Source organism: Crinia signifera, chromosome 9, assembly GCF_055691185.1.
Source record: "Crinia signifera chromosome 9, ASM5569118v1, whole genome shotgun sequence".
NCBI lineage: Eukaryota > Metazoa > Chordata > Amphibia > Anura > Myobatrachidae > Crinia > Crinia signifera.
The window spans coordinates 35,416,531-35,437,965 of record NC_139225.1 but is presented as its reverse complement, the minus strand read 5'-3'; the positions used below and the strand labels follow the sequence as shown (position 1 = coordinate 35,437,965).

At 47.6% G+C, this 21,435-nt stretch overlaps 1 protein-coding gene across 4 annotated transcripts in view; it reads left to right on the top strand.

Moving 5' to 3' along the window:
• Positions 1-21,106, top strand: part of PRICKLE3 (prickle planar cell polarity protein 3) — a 39,983-nt gene extending 18,877 nt beyond the window's left edge. Inside the window, exons 1-8 of one of the 4 annotated variants that reach the window (XM_083158811.1) lie at positions 5,183-5,261; positions 7,734-7,819; positions 10,627-10,807; positions 11,519-11,632; positions 13,195-13,335; positions 14,276-14,479; positions 17,148-17,334; positions 19,973-21,106. In XM_083158811.1, coding sequence (XP_083014937.1) covers positions 10,712-10,807; positions 11,519-11,632; positions 13,195-13,335; positions 14,276-14,479; positions 17,148-17,334; positions 19,973-20,655 — 1,425 coding nt within the window. In that variant the 5' untranslated portion in view covers positions 5,183-5,261; positions 7,734-7,819; positions 10,627-10,711 and the 3' untranslated portion in view covers positions 20,656-21,106. Of the gene's footprint in view, positions 1-5,182; positions 5,262-5,582; positions 5,771-7,733; positions 7,820-10,626; positions 10,808-11,518; positions 11,633-13,194; positions 13,336-14,275; positions 14,480-17,147; positions 17,335-19,972 lie in introns of those variants that run through there. The other 3 variants (XM_083158812.1, XM_083158809.1, XM_083158810.1) reach the window with 3 other exon arrangements.
• Positions 21,107-21,435: the final 329 nt, after the last annotated feature.

Below are 21,435 nucleotides of genomic sequence, written 5' to 3'. Positions count from 1 at the left end.
AGGGGGCAATTGGCAGCAATATGCCCAGGTCCATGACAACGCCAACACTGTATGCGGCCCCAGTCTTTTTGCGACCCAGGTTTGGACCCCACTGTCCCTTGGGAACGCCTCTCCACTGTTTGTTCCCCATCTAGGCCACCTCCCTTTACAACATTATTCACCCCTCTAGTAAACGGAACAGTCTTACCAGATGATCCGGCCGCTTTGCTGTTCTTGAGGGTGGAATGTCCAGGAGGCACTTCTTGGAGTAGATTTTCAGTAGCTCTGTACCTCTCAACCAAGTTGACAAGCCCCTCGGCATCATTAGGGTCGCCCTGACCGACCCAGCGCTGAACCTTTGGAGGTAAGGAACATCGATACTTGTCCAGCACGACTCTCTCCACGATCTGCGCTGGTGTAGACTCCTCTGGCTGTAGCCATTTCCTTACCAGGTGGACCAGGTCATACATTTGGGACCGCGCAGGTAACTGTTCAGAAAAAGTCCAGTTATGCACCTTCCGGGCACGCACACTCATGTTTACGCCTAAGCGAGCAAGGATCTCTCCCTTGAGTTTCGCGTAGTCGTTAGCATCCTGCTCACTCAGATCAAAATACGCCTTTTGTGGTTCTCCAGTTAGAAAAGGTGCTACCACACCTGCCCATTGATCCACGGGTAACTGTTCACGCTCTGCTACACGTTCAAACACCGCAAGAAAGGCCTCTACATCATCCGTGAGAGTCATCTTTTGCAGAGATTTCTGTACTGCAGCCCGTGTGGTTGGAAGCAAGGGTTGGGGTGTTTGCACAGTCTGCGCCACACTCTTAGCCACATTCTGTATTTGCTCTTGTAATTGCAGATTAATTTGCTGCTGTTCCTTTAAGGCTAGTCTGTTGGATTCAAGCAGCAAAACATTGGTTTCAGCCTGGGCACGCATGGCCTCCTCATGCACCTTTTGCTGACATGCGTTTGCCTGCACCAAGTGTTTTAAAAGGTCCTCCATTTTAACAGTCTCCTGTTGCAGTGTTACAGCAGCCTTTAGCCAGGACATGCAAGTATCAGTGCACTCCAGACACTCACTTGTGGCTGGTTGCCTTTAGCAACAACTTCCAGCTTGCTGTAGCAAAAAGTCCTATAGTTCGATGTATGTCTCTTTAAGTGAGATGCCTGCTCGCATTCTCCACCATATGTGGGGTTTTAGCATCAAACGGGTAGGCACAGGTGAGGATTTGGCACAGACTTAGACAGTGACATCACGGCTTGGGTCCAAAACAGGGCTTGCCTGAGTTTTATTGCAGCACTCAGAGCAAGAAACTAACCACAGCCTTTACACTTCAGGCAAAACAGAAAACAAAACCTGCTCGTCTGAGCTCTAACTAAACAGAATAAACGTCCCTCTCTATACCAGGGCCACACTATGTGACACTGGACACATACAGCAGATATAGATCCAGTAATGCAGTACTTACAGCCTTGTCTCTCTCTAGCAGCAGCTTACTGCCTCCAACACCCAGGGAGAGAGAGAGCACTATGGAAAGAGCTGACTCCTTTTTAAAAGAATCAGGTGCTCTCCTGATTACCAGCCCAGGACAGAACACCCTTTGTAAGCTGGAGCTTACCACACAGATTGAAATAGCCTGCAGTCTATATGCCATAAGACAGGATTCTAGGGGAAAGGTACCTGCCGTCTATGACTTTCCCTGCCACTGTCTTACAATACATACACCCTGCCGCTCTCATACATACACCTGTTCCCTGCCGCTCTCATACATACATACACCCTGCCGCTCTCATACATACATACATACATACACCCTGTCGCTCTCATACATACATACATACACCCGGTCGCTCTTATACATACATACATACATACATACTTACACCCGGTCACTGCCGCTCTCATACATACATACATACATACATGGTCCCTGCCATTCTCATACATACACCCTGCCACTCTCACATATACATACATGCACACACCCAGTCCCTGCCGCTCTCATACATACATACACCCTGCCGCTCTCATACATACATACACCCTGCCGCTCTCATACATACATACACCCTGCCGCTCTCATACATACATACATGGTCCCTGCCGCTCTCATACATACATACACCCTGCCGCTCTCATACATACATACATTGTCCCTGCCGCTCTCATACATACATACATACACCCTGCCGCTCTCATACATACATACACCCTGCCGCTCTCATACATACATACACCCTGCCGCTCTCATACATACATACACCCTGCCGCTCTCATACATACACCTGTTCCCTGCCGCTCTCATACATACATACACCCTGCCGCTCTCATACATACATACATACACCCTGTCGCTCTCATACATACATACATACATACATACACCCTGTCGCTCTCATACATACATACATACACCCGGTCGCTCTTATACATACATACATACATACATACATACTTACACCCGGTCACTGCCGCTCTCATACATACATACATACATACATGGTCCCTGCCATTCTCATACATACACCCTGCCACTCTCACATATACATACATGCACACACCCAGTCCCTGCCGCTCTCATACATACATACACCCTGCCGCTCTCATACATAGATACATACACCCTGCCGCTCTCATACATACATACACCCTGCCGCTCTCATACATACATACACCCTGCCGCTCTCATACATACATGGTCCCTGCCGCTCTCATACATACATACACCCTGCCGCTCTCATACATACATACATACATACATACATGGTCCCTGCCGCTCTCATACATACATACACCCTGCCGCTCTCATACATACATACACCCTGCCGCTCTCATACATACATACACCCTGCCGCTCTCATACATACATACACCCTGCCGCTCTCATACATACATACATACACCCTGCCGCTCTCATACATACATACATACATACATGGTCCCTGCCGCTCTCATACATACATACACCCTGCCGCTCTCATACATACATACATACATACACACACCCTGTCGCTCTCATACATACATACACCCTGCCGCTCTCATACATACATACACCCTGCCGCTCTCATACATACATACATACATACATACATACATACATACATGGTCCCTGCCATTCTCTTACATACACCCTGCCACTCTCATACATACATACACCCTGCCGCTCTCATACATACATACATACATGCATGCATACATGGTCCCTGCCATTCTCTTACATACATCCTGCCACTCTCATACATACATACATGCACACACCCAGTCCCTGCCACTCTCATACATACATACACCTGGTCCCTGCCGCTCTCATACATACATACACCCTGCCGCTCTCATACATACATACATACATACATACATACATACACCCTGCCGCTCTCATACATACACCCTGCCACTCTCATTCATACTTATACGCTGCCACTCTCATACATACATACATACACCCTGCCGCTCTCATACATACATACACCCTACCACTCTCATACATACATACACCCTGCCGCTCTCAAACATACATACACCCAGTCCCTGCCGCTCTCATACATACATACATACATACATACACCCTGCCGCTCTCATACATACATACATACATACACCCTGCAGCTCACATAGATACATACACCCTGCAGCTCCATACATACATACATACACCCAACGCTCACATACATACATACATACACCCTGCAGCTCTCATACATACATACACCCTGCCGCTCTCATACATACATACATACATACATGGTCCCTGCCATTCTCTTACATACACCCTGCCACTCTCATACATACATACACCCTGCCGCTCTCATACATACATACATGCATACATGGTCCCTGCCATTCTCTTACATACATCCTGCCACTCTCATACATACATACATGCACACACCCAGTCCCTGCCACTCTCATACATACATACACCTGGTCCCTGCCGCTCTCATACATACATACACCCTGCCGCTCTCATACATACATACATACATACATACACCCTGCCGCTCTCATACATACACCCTGCCACTCTCATTCATACTTATACGCTGCCACTCTCATACATACATACATACACCCTGCCGCTCTCATACATACATACACCCTACCACTCTCATACATACATACACCCTGCCGCTCTCAAACATACATACACCCAGTCCCTGCCGCTCTCATACATACATACATACACCCTGCCGCTCTCATACATACATACATACACCCTGCAGCTCACATACATACATACACCCTGCAGCTCCATACATACATACATACACCCAACGCTCACATACATACATACATACATACACCCTGCAGCTCTCATACATACATCCTGCAGCTCCATACATACATACACCCAACGCTCACATACAAACATACATCCTGCAGCTCTCATACATACATACATACATACACCCTGCCGCTCCATACATACATACACCCTGCCGCTCTCATACATACAAACACCCTGCCGCTCTCATACATACATACACCCTGCCGCTCTCATACATACATACACCCTGCCGCTCTCATACATACATACACCCTGCCGCTCTCATACATACATACACCCTGCCGCTCTCATACATACATACATACATACATACACCCTGCCGCTCTCATACATACATACATACATACACCCTGCCGCTCTCATACATATATACATACATACATACATACACCCTGCCGCTCTCATACATATATACATACATACACCCGGCAGGTGTATGTAGTATGTATGTACAGGGCTATAGTATATATATATATATATAGTATATATATATATATATATATATATATATATATATATATATATATAGTATATATATATGGGGCACATTACTTTGACACTCCCCCCCCCCCCCCCCCCCCCAGGCATATATTACTGTGACTCTTTCCCCACAAACATTAATGTGCCCCGCTCCCCCCTCCCTCCCCCTAAACCTTAATGTGACAACCCCCCCCCACTCTAAACCTTAATGTGACACCCCCCCCCCAAAAAAAAGCTTAATATGTCACTCTCAGCCCTCCCCAATCCTTAATGTGGCACCCCCCACCCCCGATTATATTTAGCAGAACTTGCCTGGTCTCTGCTCTGATGGGTGGCTGCTGCAGGCCTGCAGCTCTTCTCCTTACTGCTGGGCTGAGGCTGGCTGAGCAGCAGGGCTCCTCCAGTGCACAGTTACATCGTGTGCATCATGTGACTTCCTGTTTAGATCAGGAAGCCGGAGACACACGGGGAGTGAGGGACGCTGCCTGCCTGTAGCTAGCTGACACTGACAGGTGGGCAGCCAAGTGCATGAGAGAGGGAACGAGTGGTGAGGGGATCCTGCTGCCAGCGCTGCTGCAGCCTGCCCTGTCATACAGTTATGATGATGACAGGCGCAGGCTAAGGCAGCCAGCAATTTTTTTTAAATGGTGCTGAGAGATTTGCCGCTCTCTCTTACTGATCCAGATCCATGGACAGGGGGTGGGGGAGTTATGCGGGCGGCGGGCGCTGCCACCCGCAGATTCAGATACACGGACGGGGCAGTGGGGGTGTTATGCCGGCGCTGCCACCCACCAATGTCATTGATCATCTCCAGGGGGGGGGGGGGGGGGGGGGCGTGCGCTACCTCCCGCCGATGAAATTGAACAGCTTCAGGGGGCGGGCGATGCAGGCGCTGCCTCCCGCTGATGACACTGACCAGCCTCCAGGTGTGGGGGTGCTGCGGACTCACCTGCTGTTTCCCAGAAGGCTGGGTTGGTGACTGCTTTCTTCCTGTTCCTCCTGCTCCTCGCGCGTCAGTCAGGTACCTGGTTTTCTGCTTTTAATCTGCAGCTCTGCACCGCCCCCCTGTGGCCGGCGCCCTAGGCAAATGCCTAAGGCTGCCTAGTGGTGGCGCCGGCCCTGATTATAACTCCCATTTTAGTAAATAAACTCCAGATTGTGACAGTGGAAAAAAGCACATGTTTAAAAGTTTATAAACCTTTCAGAATTTTGTATATTTCTGCTGATATTTGGCCTAAAACGACCTAAAATGTTCACACAGGTCCTAACAGAAAAGAGAACTGAATCAAACAAATGAGACAGAACATTTTTTGCAAATTGTTTTAAAGGGAACATTTTCCCATATCACATACTTTATCTGAGAGTGGCAAGTGTATGTGAACCTTTATACTGGGTACAGGCAGAAAGATATATCTGTCCAATCTGACTGGTAGAAACAAAATTCTGGTAATGTTTCGGAGCAAATGACAGTCAGCCCTTTGCTCTCAAATGCTGAAAAATGAATAAAAATTATTTGGATAAAATAATCCATAATTCAGTGGTTCCCAAACCTTTTTGAACCACGGCGCCCAAGAGTATCAGAATATTTTTCATGGCACCCCTAGAAAAAATGGTACTTGTGTACTAGCATCGCAGACCATAAGGCATGCAATGGTATGCGATGCGATGCGATGCGATTGGCACCCGATGGTATACAATTTAAAATGATATACCATTGTATATGGCATAATGGGGCAGATGTATCATAGCAGCGCTTATCGCGCCGCTATGATACTTCCTGCTTCGCCTCAATAGCGAGGCGAAGCAGGAAGGGACATCGACAAGATGTATTAACATCTTGTCTGCCGAAGCGGGGGAGCGTTAACTCCCCCCTTCGGCGATGTCCCTTTCTGGAGATAGCGCGTCAGTTAATACTGATGCGCTATCTCCTGTACCCCGGCCGGCCGCACTGGGCATGCGCGGGATCTCGCTGTTCACGCGAGATCCCCAGCGCAGCCCAGACCTAACAGCAGGGACAGCGCTGTCCCTGCTGTTTAGATAGGGCTTCGCCAGCCTGAGGCTGGCGAAGCCAAATCCGGCTTCATGCGGAACGGTCAGCGATGCTGACCGTTCATACATTCGGCCTGCTATCATTTTGATAGCAGCGCCGATATGGACAGGGGCGCATAGCACCCCTGTCCATTACCGCATTCCCGGCTCTATCATACATGGGGGAGAAGCGGTATCAGTGCACATAACGTGCGCTGATACCCCTTCTCCCCCATAACGACGCATCATACATCTGCCCCCCAATGCCATAGAATGCGATGCGATTTTAAATTGTATAAGCACCCTAATGGGTGCTTACAATGTTAAATGCACCCCCATGCCACCCCCACTATGAACGTGAACCCGCAGCGATGCTAACTCTGCTCGAACGTTTGCGAAGCAGCCGGTGGAGGGTAAACGGGTCCCTGGTGCCCCCCTCCTCCTACCCGGCTGCTGCTGTGGAGCAGGCTCCGCCTCCTCCACCCTGTGCGCAGAAGGGGATGTATCTGGCTAGGGAGGAAGAGGCACTGGTACTGGTCCGGGCAGCACAGCAGGAGGCTGCTTGGACAAAGATGAGGGGGGGGGGGTCCATGCGGGCGGTGGGGTAAGTTCAGGGTGGCGGGTTACGATAAGAAGCCCATAGGCTTTAATGGGGTATCCCCTGCATCGCAAATTGGGTTTTCCTGCTTACCAAAATGCGGTAAAAACTAAGTTTTACCACATTTTTCCTTTAGTGCATCCCGTTCCTAGTCTGTAACATGACAGTTAGGAGCTGATTGGCTCGTGTGTTCTCACTGGCTTCTTTATCACTTCACCAGGCCTAATAAATCTGCCCCATTGTGAGGCAGTTGTCTGGAAATGAATGTTATTGAGGTAGATAAGCTGTATGAATATTATGTTCATTGTTATTAGCAGTAGTCAGAGGTTAATGTCAGAACTTTGTGTATCTCTTCTAGGCAACAGAGGTCAATGTCACCGGTCAAGGTCAGCCATGTTACTCCTGCAAGGAGCGGTGTCCGGGCTTCCTTGCTCACAGGTGGAGGTATGTAAAAATGTTACATGTTTATTGGGTGTCCCTTGCAAATCTGGTTCTGTACCTCATATATTTACATTTGTGCAAATTTGTGATCGACGGTCACTATGTCAACAGTTTCTACGTTGATCCAGGAATGTACGCTATAGCATGTCGACAAGGTAAATATACTACGTACAGAGTGTTGCCTGCATCACCAGCATAACTGTAAGCATGATTGCACTTATAATGCTGATTCGGCAACATATTCTAAGTAGCATGTTAATCTGGAGGACATAGTTTGGATGGCCAGGATATCTTTATGGGGCCCCTTGGGATCTCCTGGTCCTTAGGCAGGTGCCTGGGTTGCCATGTGGAAAATCTGCCTCTGCAGTGATATTGCGCATCCAAAAGCGATGCCTCGTCTTGGCGGCTTCATAATGTAAGTGTCTGTGATCACTCAGCACGGCCAATCACAATCGATGATTTGAAATCATCGAAGACCTAGGACCAATGTTAACTACTTTAAATATTGATTAGGGAGAACCAAGTGGCTTCCCGCCATTGATGTTACAATGTGATTGATTTTTTTAAAATTAATTCTCTCTAAGGTTTTCGCGACTCAGAGCTTACATCCACCCCTGGCACCCATAAAACCCCACCCCCAGGCCCTGATTGGCCCACAGGTCATGGAAAACTAAAGCAGGGGCAACCATCGTTGGGTGAAACCATCTCAATGGTTCCCTTACTGAAGGATCCGCACCATCGATGTTACCCATCAATGGCAAACATCAATGGATAACTCACCAATGGTCATCCATAGTTGTAACGTATGAAATGGTAAAAAAAGGATAAATAGACCCTTAGACTGAAGAACACATTGTTATAAGCAGAATATAAAGAGGAATATAATAGAGAAATGCAGAATGTGAAACTGGATTACGTTAAATTTCATGTATCATAAGGGAGAATGCAGATCCTTACATATTATGTATAATTACATCATTTGTAAAAAAAAAGATTCATACATTTGATTTGAGTACAATTCCCGTCCTATGAGGGGGTTACTACAGTGTTCACTCTTTTCCATTCACAGTGACACAGGTTAATCTCACATTGTGCTGTGTTATTTCATATGTCACATTCCTGAGATCTGCTGAAATAACTCCCAGCTCCCCGAGTTGGCTCTGGGACGTAGCATAGCTGAGAGCATCATGCAGATGAGGCTACATTGCCTATGAATGCAAAATTAGGAGCTTGTCAATTTTGAAGGGATTTACAACCAGATTATTTAGTTGCTTCCAATACCCTCTTGCCCCCACGAACACAGATTCATTGCATCGACCTTTTACACATTTTTCTTGTGTCAACCTTTTGTCAATGTCGACCTTTTACAGATGACTTAATGACTTTATTCCTAGACACTGTCAGCTACTGTAATTCACTCCCATCCAGACAATGCTTCATTCAAGAGGGGATGCGGTCATTTGGTCTACAGCATGATTAGGTCGACATGGGTATAGGTCGACATGGGTATAGGTCGACATGGGTCTAGGCCATCAGGACATTAGTTCGAGAGGTCGTTAGTTCGACAGGTCATTAGTTCGACAGTCGGTATTTCATGCCCTACCATCCACTAGGGCATGGTGGGAGAATAAAATAGTGTGCCGACGCAGCAAGCGATGCGAGGGGATGCGGTGCACTTTAAACTGTGTCCATGTCGACTGTGTTGACATTCAAGTAAAAAAACAGTGAAAAACCCCATGTCAACCTTTTCACTGTCGACCTAGACATTGTCGAACTAATGATCTGTCGAACTAATGGCCTGTCGAACTAATGACCTTTTGACCTAGAACCATGTTGACCTTTTCCCAAGAACACTTCCCCTCTCATGCAGCTGAAGGGGAGAGAAATAATTTGATGGTCACGCCCATAAAACACTGGGCGTTATCCTGCTCCATCCCCCCTGTCTTCCCCGCCCGTCCCCTCTGAAGCTGCTCCTGGAGTTTTCACGTGTGCAAACCCCCCACCATCAGACACGGGGCCGAATTAATTTGTCTGAATCGCCCCTAAAGTAACAACCAATCAGTTCCTGTTATTTTTCAAACATTGCCTGTAGATTCATAGGAGCTAACTGGTTGATACTTTATCTCTCTCTACTGTATCATTCTCCCAGTGTTGATGTATATGCCCCAAAGGACAATAATCCCTGTGTTGCCTACTGTTTTCTATACAGTATATCCTCTCCATGTAGTGATCACTCTACAACTGTATATTCCTTTTATGCAGGTTACTGAATGGTGACATGTTTTACAGGGAACGGTCAAAAGGTCGACACCATTAGGTTGACATGCAGCAAGGCCGACATAACAAAAGCTTGACATGAGGTTAGGTCGACAAGGTCAAAAGGTCAACACAAACATTAGGTCGACATGGGCAAGGTCGACATTTAAAACTTTAACAAAGGGGTTTTCAAGTTTTTTTCAACCGTATGTGCCAACAGGTTGTATTTCATGCCCTACCATACACTAGGGCTTGAAGGTGATTATAATTAGTGTGATAAGCGAAGCAAGGCAGCGAGCCCGAAGCATGGCGAGCACTTTTTCCTGTGTCCATGTCGACTGTGTCGACATTTGGGCCCAGAAAAAGGTGCAAACCCCTGTGTCAACCTTTTGACTGTCGACCTTGCCCATGTCAACCTAATGCGTGCGTCAACCTTTTGACCCTGTCGACCTAACCCTATAGCAACCTTTTGTCACGTCGACCTAATGATGTCAACCTTTTTCATGGTGATCAAACGATCCATACCCGTTTTACAGCATTTTTCTTTGACGCAGGAAAATTTGCCAACACTGTCAATGCCCGTGGGAGGAGCATGGCAGCGCTGCAGCTCCTCAGGATCTGGAGCGTTCTCTCTGCCGAATGGTGGGTGCCCATCGCCTGTCCTCAGGTGAAAGCAGTTCTGACACTGCGATGGAGAAGTACGCGTGGGTACCCCCAGGACTAACCCCTGAGCAGGTACATCTCTTGTTGTTTATATAAAGGCTTATTCTTCCCAGTGCTGTCAGTGATTGTCATGCATGAAAACTCATGGCTGAGACAACTGGAGTGGTACAAATGGTCAGAAATTGTATAGCTGTTTACTTATAACACATAGCATAGGCTTGTCCCCTTATCATAGGTCACAGTTCAATGTCGTGAACACAGGGCCTGATTCATGCCTGTTATGTACAGCCTAGCCACCGTTCCGCTGAACGCCCGCTCCCCCCACCACCACCACCCGGACCCCGCTTGCTATAATGCAAGTGGAGATGTTTGCTTACACATCTCCTCACATGTGGCCGAGTGGAACAGAAATTATTCAATGGTCACTCAAAAGAAGAGACCAGTAAATAACAGTTGGTGGTGGCAGTAAACTGGTTTGGGCATCTCTAGATCTGGGGGCACACTTGAGAACAGCTCAAGGCACACTAGTGCGCCACGGCTCAGTGGTTGAAAAACACTGGTCTATTCTGAGGCACAATTAGTAAATTGATATGTATAAATTGCATATAAAATACAACTTTTATTTATTACACTTAAAATTTCTAGGCAATATCACTCTTGTATTTGTATTGTAAATGATTGTAGCTTTGATTATGCTATACAATGGCAAAGTACTACTAATATATCAAACAGGGTAGGCTTACAATGATTAAATTCCTACCCCCCGATTATCTGCTCTCTCAGATCCAGCAATACTTCAGTTGTATTCCGGAGGACAAGGTTCCCTACGTACAGGGTACAGGAGAAAGATACAGGCTGAGGCAACTGCTCCACCAACTACCCCCACATGACAGTGAGGTAAGAGAGATGGTCAACTCCACACTGAAGACTCGGCCCAACATTTCCACTGCTTGAGGTCTGGTCTGTCAGCAAGCCTCTCTATCCTTATACTGCCTTTCAACTTCCCAAACTCAGAGGTCTAGATGCCTACATGGCAATATTAGATAGGTTTAGCCACTTTTCACGGCTGCCCTCCTTCATCCATCTGTCCGGTTATGCCCCCCACCCCCAGTCTTGTGTTGTAGTCAAATAGTGTCCTTCTTCTCCCTCACTTTCTCCTCCTCTCTTCCTAAGGGCCAGATGTATCAAGCTTCAAAAAGTACTAAAGTGGAGAGTGATAAACAACCAGACAATCAGCTCTTAACTGCCATTTTATTTAAAACTAGCTTGTAGAGCTGATCGATTGGTTGGCTGTCTGTCACTCTCCATTTATCACTTATTGAAGCTTGATACATCTGGCCCTAACACTCTTCCATACCCCCCCCCCCCCCCCCCCCTCTCTCTTTATCTTTTTTTTTCTCCCGTAACTAGCTCTTCTCCATACTTCCCAACTTTGGCAAACCCTCAAATTCGGGACCTGCCTCAACGCAGGCGCAACCGACCCAAAAATTAGGCAAAACTAATAGGCTATAGTGGGAGGAACCTTTGGTAAAGTGGGCGTGACCTAGTCCCGCAAGCCCCATTTTTATCATTTTTCAGGGTGTGCACAGCATTCTTCAAGCAACTGGGCAGCCATCGGCCCCCTCCCTGCCCTCCCTCACTCATCCCTGCAGTGAGAAAATGCTGTGCACAGGTGCAGAGCAGCAGTGATCTCCTGCAGGGCATTGACACACACGGGAGGGATAGCGTTACAGTCTCCAAATAGCGAGTCTGTCCCACTGTAATCGGGACAGTTGGGAGGTATGGCTTCTCTCTCTTTCTCTCCTGACACCTTCTTTCTCTTTCACTCCCCCTCTTTCATGTCCCTACGGGCCTTGTAGTGACAAAGGCTGGGGTGGGGGCTTTCAAGATTTTGCTATCAGCCCCACAAAGTTCTCGTTCCGCCCCTGGCACAGAACCTTTGAAACGCGTGAAACTCATTGTTTCCCCTCTGTTCAGGTGAAGCACTGCTGTGCCTCTCTGTATTGGTATAGAGAATCTCATACTCCACCGCAGACTTACCGCAATGAGGGGCAGATTTACTAAGCTTGGTGAAGTGATAAAGTGGCTAGTACTTTATCACCGGCCAATCAGCTGTCATTTTTCAAACCAAGCCTGTAACTACACAGTTGAGAGCTGATTGGCCAGTGATAAAGTACCAGCCACATTATCACTTCACCAAGCTTAATAAATCTTCCCCCCCAGTTCCTAACAGTTCCCCTTATGTGCCATAAGTCGTTTAGCAGTTCCAACATCTTCTCTTGCACTCAGCTCTGGCATTCCCTGCACTGTGCTTTTTCATGTACACCTGAACTGTCTCCTATTCTCCTTCCTTACCCCATGTGTGGCTCTTTGCATGGTTATGTGGCACACCCCGGTGCTGCTGTTTGTTCTATGCCAGGCCCAGTACTGCTGTTAGTTGTAAGCCGGTCCTGTGCCAGGCCCGGTACTGCTGCTCTTTGCAGGGAGAGGAAGAGGCGGAGCTGCTGACACTCTTCAGCCAAAAACGGAGACTGGAAAATTTGGGTCGCGGGTCTGTACGTCCGGTCTCCAGAACCATGAGTGGGACGGTGTGCCGCAAGGTAAGAACACTTCACAAATTCATGGGGCTCTTTGGTGCGATTTGAGGATGGGTGAATATGGACACATTGATATAAGGCCCTTGTTCAAGTTTAAGATCACATTTATCCAACCGTATACAGTAGTGCTATAGAGATACATGTTAATAATAATGTCACCAGTTAGTATTTACAAAAGTCTTTGGGCCAGATGTACTATGCTTGAAAAGTGATAAAATGGAAAGTGATAAACCACCAACCAATCAGCTCCTACCTATTGTTTTACAGACACAGCCTGTGAAATGGCAGTTACGAGCTGATTGGCTGGTGGTTTATCACTCTCCATTTTATTACTTTTCAAGCTTAGTACATCTGGCCCTACTATGGGGCTTATTCAGACCTGATGGTTAAGGTCCAAATTGCCCCCCCCCCCCCCCCCCCAGTCCTGATGTTTGTGCATACGTGAATATACGCATGTGCAAATCCCCAGAGAAAAAGGAGGTGTTCGCTCACAGATGGGCGAGCAGGGCGGCGAACGCAGGGGAACGCCCCACGTTTTAAGGGCATGCCCATAGAAACGTTGGGCGTACCCCTCCTAATACAGGTGCGTCCATGCCTGCTTGGGATGGGTGGCTGACATCACACTAAGCCTTAAAAAGTGATAAAATGGAGAGTGAAAAACCACCAGCCAATCAGCTCCTACCTGTCATTTTTCAAACACAGCCTGTGACATGGCAGGTAGGAGCTTATTGGCTGGTGGATTATCACTCTACGTGTCATCAAGATTAGTACATCTGGCCCTTACTATCTTGATGTCATTTAACCAAATGGTCTGCAATTTATAGCAGATTCCTAGCTCTGGTCAATCTAGTGCAAGATAACTGTACCATTGTAATTGCTACGGGTAAATCACAGGGTCATTATTAGGACCATGACTTAAAAGAATCCTTTTGTTATTGTGCAGTGTGGGCATCAGATCAGTGGAGGTGATGTGGCAGTATTTGCATCCAGAGCCGGACTGGGCACATGCTGGCACCCCCAATGTTTCACCTGTACCCAGTGTTCGGAGCTCCTGTGTGACCTCATCTACTTCTACCAGGGAGGACAGGTGTACTGTGGCCGCCACCATGCTGAGCTTCAACGTCCGCGGTGCTTAGCATGTGATGAGGTGGGTGTTGTCCCCAAGGGAATGCACACATGAGCTAATGTTGTGGCATACATGCCTACGTTTGAAAACTAGTTTCAGGGAGATTATTCATGGTAATAGAATTTTGCAAAGAGCCCCATTGAGGGGGCGTGTCATGCTCCTCCCAAAAGGCGTGTCTAGTTCCATATATGGAGAGATTGTGAAAAGAGATTGTGAACGTGGCACCTAGAAGCGTGGTTGTGTACTGCTACATCTGACAGGAATCTAGTAAAATAATTTATATCCAAATGTAGATGAGCCCCAAAGCAGTTAGTAAGAGATACTGTACTTGGTAAAGTGCTGGGAAATGGTGCTGATGATTCAATGTAACTGTATCTACTGTATCTCTTTTTTTCCCCTAAAATGTAACAGTGTAATGTGGGTTTGGTGAAATGAGGGAGATTGCTAGACTAATGAGGGAGAGAGGGAGATTGCTGCTATTTCAGGGAGTCTCCTGCAGAATGCATGAGGGGAGGTAACTATGGTGTAACAGTGTAATGTGGGCTAGGTGACATGAGGGAGATTGCTAGACTAATGAGGGAGAGAGGGAGATTGCTGCTATTTCAGGGAGTCTCCTGCAGAATGCATGAGGGGAGGTAACTATGGTGTAACAGTGTAATGTGGGCTAGGTGACATGAGGGAGATTGCTAGACTAATGAGGGAGAGAGGGAGATTGCTGCTATGTCAGAGAGTCTCCTGCAGAATGCAGGAGGGTAGGCAACTATGTGTTGTGGGTCTAGGTATGTGATAGAAGCACTGAAATAATGTGAAAAGGGGTGTTCCATAAGTATCACTGGAAAGCATTCAAGGGCATTTGGAGCAGTTTTCATGAAAATGCCCTTTAATTAACATTTTTTTAAAGTAACAAGATCACATTTCCTATACTTTGGGGGGATTTACTAGATGTGAGTTCTATTTCACATGGGATGTTGCTATGGACAACCAATCTAGAAGAAAAACAAATAGAATCTGATTGGTTGCCCATAGCAACATCCCGTGTGAAATAGAACTCCCATTTTAGTAAATCTCCCCCTTGTAATGGAAAATGCATCTGGCCAAATTTACAAAAAAACAAACAAATGTGAACAAAAAATGTCAGTGAGTCCTGTGTTAATAAAGTTAGCTTCATCTGGCGAATCACAGGACTCAGAGGACAGAATTGCAGGGTGCAGATTGCACACGCGCTGGAGGTCACATCGCGACGGGTGGTGCTGGTAGTGCAGCACAGAATTTTTGAAAAATACCCCGATAGTGCTGCAGAGACCCGTTGCAGACATAGCTTTATGGCCAGAGCTTCCCTGCATGCGATTATTGATACATCCTTGAGATGTAGTCAGTTATCGCATTGCAAGTTGGGCCAATGTTATCCTCAGATGCGTATGGTGATAAATTGGCCCCTAACCGGGGCACAGTCACAGATAGCCATGTAACCGGGGCACAGTCACAATGTGAGGAATGGCATGGAGGAAAGCAGGAAGCCACAGATATCGTAAAAGGAACAGGGTCCTCCTCCAGCACATAGTAGTGGACATAGGAGGTTATTCAGAGCTGATTGCTGTTGTGTGAATTCACAAGCAGTTCTATTATCAAATGGCTGCATATGGGTACGGATCGTAGCGTGCAAGCCAACATACCTACAGAGATAGTGAAAATATCTAATCACAATCCCCTCACAATTTGATGGACAGGTAGTCTGCATTTGGGGGTGGTAACCGGCCATTTTCTGGGAGTGTCCAAAAAACGCAGGCGTGAATGGCATTTTAAGGGAGGGTCCTCAAACAGCCTGTCTCAGTCATAGAGTTGTGGAAGGGTCAGACTTAAGGCCCCCATACATTAGGCCGACTTGTCCTTAGGACAAGTCGGACCCAATTCTCCTGTGAGCCGCCCGGGAGCTCCCCGGGAGGCTCACACACAATTTGGCACTTGATGAGCCAAATTTTACATGTAATAAATCGCTTGTGATTTATCACGTCGGGCGCAGGGGGTGGGCGGTGAGGGTCAGGGGGCCGGCGGTGATCCTCATCAGGGGGAGCAGTGGGGTGGGCAGCGGGTCCCTGAGCGCTTAGCTGGTGGCGCCGGCAAGTGGTGACCTGGCCGAGCGGTGTGATCACAGATATCAGCAGCGCTGCGGGACAGGACGTGCAGTGGCTGGTATTAGATTTTTAAAATACCTGTCAAATGACTGGCCGTTCTCTGATTGGCTGAGCTCTCACCCAATCAGAGAATGGCTAGTCATTTGACAGGTGTTTTAAAAATCTAATACCCGCCACTGCGCGTCCCATCCCGCATCCCAAAGTGCCGAAATCGGATGAAATCGTCCCAAAATCGCATAGTATATAGGTGGCCTTTACATTTGCACAGACTGGGAAAATGATTCAATGGTAAGTGAATTGCAGATTAATTATGAATAGCTATCCAATCGCAATTCATTTGCAGACTTGCATGGGGCGGGTTTTATTGCTGTCTGAGCAGTGACTATATACTGCAAATTTGCAGTTCAGTGATTAAGTCTGAATCAGGCCCATAGTGAATTTGGGCCCAAACACATATCTATATGAAATAACGTTCATACAATTTATTTCAACTGATCAACCAAGGTTGGCAGGAAAAACTATTTATGCCAATTATAGATAACAGTTCTTTCTTTCAGGTCATCTTCTCCGTGGAGTGCACCGAAGCTGAGGGTTACCATTGGCACAAAAGGCACTTCTGCTGCTTTGAGTGTGAATGCGCACTTGGAGGACAGAGTTACATAATGAAGGACAAGCGGCCATATTGCTCCCACTGCTATGAGAGACTCTATGCGCAGTACTGTGACAGCTGTGGAGAGAGCATTGGTAAACAGAGCCTGGTGTCACCACTTGTTTTAGTTTAATGGGGAACCGGATGATAAGCCGACAATGTCTAGGTCTACAGACAAAAGGTTGATATGCAGTAGGTCACACTGATTTTAAAAAAAAAATCGACACATATTAGGTTGACATTGTCAAAAAAGGTCAACATGGCGATGGTCGACACATGAAGTCGATACATTTGTTTAAAAAAATTTTTTTTTACATTTTTGGGCGGGACTGTTTCATACCTTAACATCCATGTTCATACCTTAACAGCTAATATCCACCTAGAGCAGGGGGGGAGCGGTTACTAATTACCCGGCCCGGTCCTGGTCTCCCCACTCCCTTTTGGGCAGCAGCTGAACAGCTGCAGTGTGTTGGGCACAGAAGAGGCTGCTGCTGCTAAACCACTGCCTTAATGTGTCACTACACCCCCCTCCCCTCCACCACGCCAGCATAATTATTTTACTCAAATTTCCGGCATGGCAATGCCTCCCTCAAGTAGACCACACCCCCAAAATGTTGCAGGTCCCGGCAGACCTTTCTGCAGCACTGTACGTGCTACACTAATTGGAGGTCCATGTGCAGGACACATTCTGTCAATGGTGACCTTGTGCCTGATCTCCTTTTTTGTATCTACCTATGAATTGTTGACCTAGACACTGTCTTTCCTATGAACCAGGGCCGGCGCTACCCACTCAGCAGCTCCTGCAAAGCAGGGAGGCGCCATGCTGAAACGGCGCTGTCTCCCTCCCTGCTCTGCTAAAGCTGCCTCAGCCCTCACTGTCACTGCCTCCTGCACGCTGCCCGCAGCGCCTGTCTGACAGCGGGTGGCAGTATGGAGAGGCTCAGCAGCTCCCTGCACCACGCACACACTGTCCTCCTCCTGCGACCTGCCCCCTCTTCCTCACGGTCACTTGCGCTGAGGCATGTAGCGCTGTCTGTGAATGCCTGGATGACATGTCATGTCCGGATCCGCCCCCTACCCATTGCTCCCTGCGCCTGTCAGCTGTCAATCAAATGACGAACAGGCAGCAGCGCCACCTCCCCTTCCTTCCCTCTTCTCAGTGTGCTGTGCCAGTGCCACTGCTATTCGTCAACACTCCGCCCCCTCTATCTCCTGCCCTCTTCTTCCATCTCCTCTCCCCTCAGTCACGAGTGCTGCACATACTTTTTGTACTGCTTTCGGATCGCATCGCACACACATTGCATGCATGCCGTGCGATGCGATCTAGCCCATATTGTATGCGATTCTCGCAGCGTGTATGGGCATCTTTAGTGCCTGCAGCATTTTGCGGACACAGCACTGAGATGGTGTCTGCATACATGTACATGCACCCGAGATCCTCCATAGGATCGCATGTTGCATGCACTCCCACAATCGGTCTGCAGCTTGTTGCAATTGCAATGTGAAAGGGCGCAAAATGTATGGTTTGCAGGAGGGCGCCGGACACCCTAGCACCGGCCCTGCTATGAACTATAACCAGTTATTGGTATCAGAGAGGGATTCATTCTTAGGCCACACATTACCCAGTGGGTGCAACATTAATGTACAATGAAAGAAGTCTCAGGACAACTGCGTGCTCTATAGGGGCTGACAAATATATACCTTCTTTGTGTATGTCCGTTCATCGTCCTGTTAAATGGGTGTGCTGGGGTGGCTGCTGAGCAGTAACAAGGTGAGTGTGTGGAACCGGTGTGTCTTGTGGGAATGTCATGGGAGTGTCATATGGGTGCATCAAAAGCCCCACTCTGACAACCAGATATGTCAGCATTTGAGCTGTCTATTCTATACCTCAGCAAAAGGGGGCGCTCTCCCATGAATAGGTGCTGCATGCATAAACACAGCATCTATTCAGCGCTGCTATGCTAAGCAGAGCAGTGAGTGACAGGTGGCCTCCCATCTAAATCCCCCCACCCCCCTGCCATGGGACACGGCTGCTCACAGGTGGGACAGCGGAAAGTTCCAAAAATGGGACTGTCCCGCAAAATATGGACAGTTTGGAGGTATGGCTAGGCTGCAATTCAGGTTAGGTTTAAGCGGCTGTTATACTGAGGCTGCAATTATGGTTAGACTGCTATTATAGTTATGGATAGGCTTCTGACTGACTGCTGACCATTCACAATGTTGGCATAATGAACAGGTCTACAGTATGACTGTATCAATGTTGGTGATGTTGAATATGCGTATTTTGACATTCTGAAGACATGCCAACATTTCATAGCTGTCCTGTATCCGTAATGTGTCTCTTCTTAAACAGAGAACTTACATCAGGGTTGCCTACCTGACCCCCTCCATGTGGGAGAAAATGCTCTGTTCCTGGACTTCCCTGGCAATGTAGGATTGCCAGCACCTGTGGTGAAACACCTGTCTTATCAATTACCTAGCTCCCCACAGGTGATGGCAATCCTACATTACCAGGGAAGTCCAGGAACAGAGTATGTTCTCCCTCATGGTGAGGGTCCGGTAGCCAACCCTGACATATACTTTTGCTTATGAGAGTTGTTTTGTCTGTGCTTTATAATATGTCCCAATATCTTACTGTATATTATTAGCTATAAAGTCTATGTTCTCCTCTAACAATTCATTATAATCAGTGGCAGTCTTCCACAATTAAACCTATTATCTGTTTGTTGCTAGGTGTCGATGAAGGACAGCTGTCGCATGGTGGACAGCATTGGCACGCATCGGAACGCTGCTTCTGTTGTGGAAGGTGTGGGACCTCCCTTCTAGGCAGACCATTCCTACCACGTCATGGGCAAATTTACTGCTCCAAGCCCTGCAGTCTGTCACCGGGCAGCAGCGAGCGCCCTGTCAGCCCAGCACAATCAGAAGTATCTCCACGCAAGGAGACAAGAGATGTCGGCACATCTACGAACGCAGACCCAGAGGGAGAAAGTTTTGGAGAGCGAAGAATGGGGGGAGGAAGGAGAGCTATGTCTATGATAGACCAGTCTAGGACATTACAGCCCTGCCCCAACCACATAACTCCTATAAGATCCATCCATTCCAGCTTGAGGGGCGCTCCTGCCGAATTCTCCCGTGGATCTACCCAAAGACGCTCCATGCCTGACCTCAGAAGTCAACATCGGACAGGACACCGGGTCACTTTTAGGATTCCTCTTAGCACTGAACTCAAGGAACCCATACAGTTTTCCTATCCATCTTTCTCTTCCTCTTCTTCTTCAGATGATGAGGAGGATGGTTACTTTTTAGGAGAACCCATTCCTTTGCCTACTTTTATGAGACCTCCCGGATATTCTGCTCCTTCCACTCCAGCCTCCACACCAAAGAAGAAAGAAAAGAACTGTAACCTGTCCTGATATAAATGTAGCATGGCCATCGAGAGGCCACTATCTGCCACTAAGGTGTCCTACAGAACTCAGACAGCTTGAAGGAATCTCAGGGTTCTATCCAAACCAATGTTTACACTTAAAAGCACTCTGACCACATTTCATCCAATACATCCATTTCCGCTCTGCATCGGTCATCATGACCAGGAACAACTGTTGGAGGAACCAGAAGCGGTTGCTTGAACTGGGCACAATCCAGAATAAAAAGTCAGGGTTTGCACACTTTGGCACTTTTGAAGCTGGTCACACTTAAGCAGTGTTTTTAGGTTTAACATTTCATTTCAATGATATTGAGCCGGCTGATCTACCCGGTGCTCCCTTTTGCACTATAACAGAGTGTGATATTGATATGTTTATTGTTATATTGTGACAAACGTATTATAAATTCTCATAGACCAATAAAACATTAATGTTGGAAACATTCAATTGTACAGAGACAAGAGTACTTTGCTGTAGGCACGAATACACTAATGCTGGGTACACACCAGGACGACTAGGGCCCGATCCCCTCAATCTAGATCCAATTCCGACCAATTGGATGTAGATTGTGTGCTGATTGGGCCCTTTTCTGTCCTGGTGTGGACCGATACCGATCCGATGCGCGGTCCCGCGGGTCGGTCGGTCGTTATTGAGATCCTACCTGCTGCAGGTAGGATCTCAATGACGACCATACAGCCGGGTGCGGGTCGCCATCGGATCGGACCCGCTCACGGTGCACATCATGAGCGGGTCGTGCCCCCCCGCGTCACC